The sequence below is a fragment of the Octopus bimaculoides genome, chromosome 10 (genome assembly GCF_001194135.2).
Source record: "Octopus bimaculoides isolate UCB-OBI-ISO-001 chromosome 10, ASM119413v2, whole genome shotgun sequence".
NCBI classification, from domain to species: domain Eukaryota; kingdom Metazoa; phylum Mollusca; class Cephalopoda; order Octopoda; family Octopodidae; genus Octopus; species Octopus bimaculoides.
In genome coordinates this window covers 14515997-14520701 of record NC_068990.1, presented here as the reverse complement: position 1 = coordinate 14520701, position 4705 = coordinate 14515997, and the positions used below count along the sequence as shown (strand labels likewise).

At 39.3% G+C, this 4705-nt stretch overlaps 1 protein-coding gene across 1 annotated transcript in view; it reads left to right on the top strand.

Moving 5' to 3' along the window:
- LOC106875009 (uncharacterized) overlaps positions 1-4705 on the top strand; it is a 118310-nt gene that overhangs the window by 80953 nt on the left and 32652 nt on the right. The window contains exons 46-47 of the mRNA XM_052971232.1: positions 2946-3046; positions 4351-4471. Of these exons, the coding sequence (XP_052827192.1) occupies positions 2946-3046; positions 4351-4471 (222 nt within the window). The remainder of the gene's footprint in view (positions 1-2945; positions 3047-4350; positions 4472-4705) is intronic.

The following is a 4705-nucleotide window of genomic DNA, read 5'->3' as shown; positions in this document are numbered from 1 at the left end:
ATATATATATATATATATACACACACACATATATATATACACACACACACACACACACACACACACATATATATATAATCATGAATATTCCATGGCTGAATAGATGAGAAAGAAAAACTCTGCTAAAATACTTGCTGTGTAATTTATGAATAAAAACGAAAGTAAATATGTAAGAAAAAAAAACAGAAAAAGAAAAAAAAGAAAGAAAAAGAAGAAGAGTGTTTTCTTTAATTTCAAGGGAAACCATAAAATCTCTTCTAATTACACATTTGTCTCTTACTTTATCATCTTCATATATAATGGAATCCTGTAAAGGATGCCCATTTTTCTTCTTCCAGGATATTAAATGGTTTATCCATGTTTTATCTGTGCACATATGCACATTAAAAAAAAAAAACAAACAAAAAACAATCTCTTTCCATAGAACTTCTTAGCTAAACAAACGATCAATCATCACTTTATAACTTGGTTACACAAGGAATTATCTGTAGGTGGCTAAAATGGATAAATGTCTACCTTGCCTTTTAAAATTTGTTTCCGTATTCTTCTTCTTGTTCTTGTTCTTCTTGTTCTTGTTCTTGTTGTTGTTGTTGTTGTTCTTCTTCTTCTTCTTGTTCTTGTTTTTCTTCTTGTTCTTCTTCTTGTTCTTCTTCTTGTCTTCTTGTTCTTGTTCTTCTTGTTCTTTTTCTTGTCTTGTTGTTGCTGTTGCTGTTGTTGTTGTTGTTGTTGTTGTTCTTCTTCTTCTTCTTCTTCTTCTTCCTCTTCTTGTTCTTCTTGTTCTTGTTCTTGTTCTTGTTCTTCTTGTTCTTCTTGTTCTTGTTCTTGTTCTTCTTGTTCTTCTTGTTCTTCTTCTTCTTCTTCTTCTTCTTCTTCTTCTTCTCCTCCTCCTCCTCCTCCTCCTTCTTCCCTCTCCCCCCTTTATGTGGTTGATCTGAAAGCAATTCTTCTTTTGTTAGCAATGTATTGGTCATCCGTACTAACACATCATCAGTTCATATCCTGTCTCTAAACACTGCATTGCACCTGTAACATAATTTAACGATTACAGAGCTAGTACCCGCATACGAGGGGATGCTGAAAAGTTCCTGGCTTTTAGGGTGTCACGAAAGGCCTGGTCTGAGACCCAACCTTTTGAGTTTTTTTTACAACGTTTAGAAAAACTGGAGGACCACTGTAATAAGTGCATGAACCCGAGAAGGGGAAAATGTTGAATAAAATCTTAATTAACTGATCCTCCTGTGTTTTCTTTTAGCCAAAGCCAGGAACTTTTCAGCACCCCCAGTTGGGAGTTGTACTTAAACTTACTTAAGTCTAAGCACCGGTGGAGCAGTTTAGGTATCTCAGGTCTATTTATGAGTAATGGGAGGCAGGAAGCTGAATTGGTTGTGAGAGTTTCAGGTGCTGGTACAGAATTTGATCTTCAGAAGAGGAGAAGATGGATAAAAAGCCAAACTCACTATCTTGAATTCAGTTTTTGTGACTATCCTCATCTATATTCGTGAATATTGGGTAAGGACCAAAAGAGCATGATTGTGAATACAAGTAGCCGAAATGCAGTTCCTCTGAAGGGTAGCTCAGAGTTCAGGGAGTCTCCTAAGGTTGAGCCACTTCTTCTCTGCATTAAAGGCCCACAGCTCTGGTGCTCATTTTTCATTTTTCATTTTATCTAGTTTCAGCTCATGAGCTGTGGCCATGCTGGGGCACTGCCATTTAGTGTTGCTACACAATTTTACTTCACGAATTTTACTTTAGGAATTGACACTTGGTGCATGAGAGAGTCTGATGCAGCTGCCCTCATCTGCACCTCCTGCCGCGAAGTTGGTTCATCTGGGACACCTGACAGGAAGAGGTCCAGCCTCATCTTCAAGACACCTACATCCACCCCATGCAGGTCTCTCAGGTCCTTCGGGAGGATATTGAAGAGCTGTGGACCTCTGAAGCCCAGGCTATTGCAGTATCTTGTCCTACATTTTGATGGCAAATTTGGAGTCCTTGGCACTATGCAATGGCGTCCAGTTCTTTTATTTGTGTAACTTTCGATGCCAAAGTTTGGGACAATTCGTTCAAGGATCTTCCAGATGTATATTATGGCATATCTTTCTCGCCTACACTCTAAGGAATAGAGTCTTAATCTCTTGAATCTTTCCCAATAGCTTATATGGATATTTGATTAGAATGTTGCAGGAAAGAATCATAAGAGAGGTTCTTCAAGCCAAAATATCCAGCAGGAGACATAGGGGCCAAACTCCTCATCTTTGATTCAGTTTTTGTGCCTATCCTTACCTACGATCATAAATGTTCCTTCAAAGGATCTCTGGAGTAATGTTACTCAACAGGGTGTAAAGCTTGGAGCTCAGAGAGTCTCCCCAGGTTGAGCTACTACTCTGCACTGAGCAGTTACAGCTCTGGTACTATGGACATATGATTAGAATATTGCAGAAAAGTATCACAAGACAGATTCTTTAAGCTGAGCCAACCAGTAGGAGACCTAGGGGTAGGTCAAAAACAAGATCGTTCGATAATATCCATAGTTTAAGTTGAGTCACACTTGGGAATCCAGCTGGAAAGTGTAATGACTGTTGCTTCTGATAGGACTCTGTGGAGGAAGTGCCTGAGGGCTTTCCCCCCATAACCCTCCCAAGAACAGTGGGCAGAGAAATAGGATGGATGTCAGCAGGAGCACTGTATAACTGATGAGAGTTTCATTAATTAGCATTGCTAGCATCAAACCCCTCCCTGAGCCGACCTACACTTAGACCTGCATCTTATTCAAAGTGGTTGTATCACTGTTCTAGATTTTCTGCCTATATTCACAAGATTTAGGATAAAACTAAAAATCTGAAGAATTAGTGAATTTGTTAATAAGTAGAATAATTAGATAAATCATTAAAATAATGTCATATTGTCGTGTGTAAAAATTTTCCATTAATTTATATTTTTCTTAGCATGGTGGTGTTTTTTACCCAGAAGATGAAAATGGTAGCCGCATTCCCTGTACCAACTGTACATGTTTGTATGGCAATATTACCTGTCAGGAATATGAATGGTAAGAGTTATTCATAGCAATACTTTCAAATTTTAGCACAAGGCCAGCAATTTTTGGAAGAGAGGAAATCAATTACGTTGATCTCGGTGCTTAAGTGGTAATAATTTTCTCAACTTCAGGGCTCAACCAGTTCTTATTTTATTGACCCCATCCCCCAATGATCAACTGATGCTCATTTTATCAACCCCAGTGTTAAACAGGTACTTTATTTTATTGGCCCTGAAAGGATGCAGGCAAAGTCAACCTTGGTGGAATTTGAACTAAAAACCTAATGAGTTGGAGCAAATACTGCAAAACATTTTTCTGATGCTCAAAACAAATTCTGCCAGCTTGCATTAGTGATAACAACATTATCTTTTGAATATTGTTATATTTCAGGAGAGCCATTGGGTGGGGATGGGCGCTACCAAGTAACTTGCAAAGTCCCCTCAACTGAAGGGAGCAGTATTGAGGGAATTAATGAAGGATTAAAGGAGTAATACACACATGCACTATATATTCATTCTTCATTTCAGCTTTATTTTGGCATCTTTTGTTTGAAATCTTTTGTCACACATCCTGTGACCTCTTCAGCCTCTCTCCATCCCATGTGTCCCTTCCTGTCGTACCGTCCAAAAATATAACAATATCTGTTTCAATACACAATTTCACATCAGGAAATTGGCAATGGCCATGCTGAAATGGTGTTTTTTACGTGCCACCTGCACAGGAGCCAGTCCAGTGGCACTGGCAATGACTTTGCTCGAATGTTTTTTTCATGTGCCAGTAAGGCGATGCTGGTAACGATCATGCTCAAATGGTGCTATTTACATGCCACCGGCATGGAAGCCAGTCAGTTGCTCTGGCAACAATCATGCTCAGATGGTGTTCTTAGCGCTCCACTGGCACAGGTGCCAGTCATCGAATTTGATTCGATTTCGATTTCACTTACCTCAACAGGTCTTCACAAGCAGAATGAAGGAAAGGTGCGCATAAGTGGGCTGGTTACACCCCTGGCATAGGCCATGGATTATGATCTAACTTGTCTTGCCAGGTCTTCTCACACACAGCATATTTCCAAAGGTCTTGGTCACTAGTCATTGCCTCAGTGAGGCCTAATGTTTGAAGGTCATACTTCACCAGCTCATCCTAGGTCTTCCTGGGCCTACCTCTTCTACAAGTTCCCTCAACCGCTATCCTCATCCATTCTCAATCATTACATTTGACAAAGTAACCTGAATGCTAAAGAGTTAAAGTGTTTACATGGAAGGTCTCTTGTTAAAGATGAACTGTTCATTCTTTTCTATATTTATCTTTGTTTACAGCGCCACTTCTCCATTAACCACATCTCCATTATTTACTACCACTTTTGGAGCTACTGAGAGTACTACTCCTGTTGTTTGTTTTGGTGGCTGTTTTGCTAAAAGCCTTGACAAGTGTGTTGCAGTAAGTCACAACAGATTTATAATCTCTATATTCTTTGCCTTTATTTCTTTCATAACATATAAGTTACTCTTTTACTTGTTTCAGTCATTTGACTGTGGCCATGCTGGAGCACTGCCTTTAGTTAAGCAAATCGACTCCAAGACTTATTCCTTGTAAGCCTAGTACTTATTCTATCGGTTTCTTTTGCCAAACCGCTAAGTTACGGGGACGTAAACACACCAGCGTCGGTTGTCA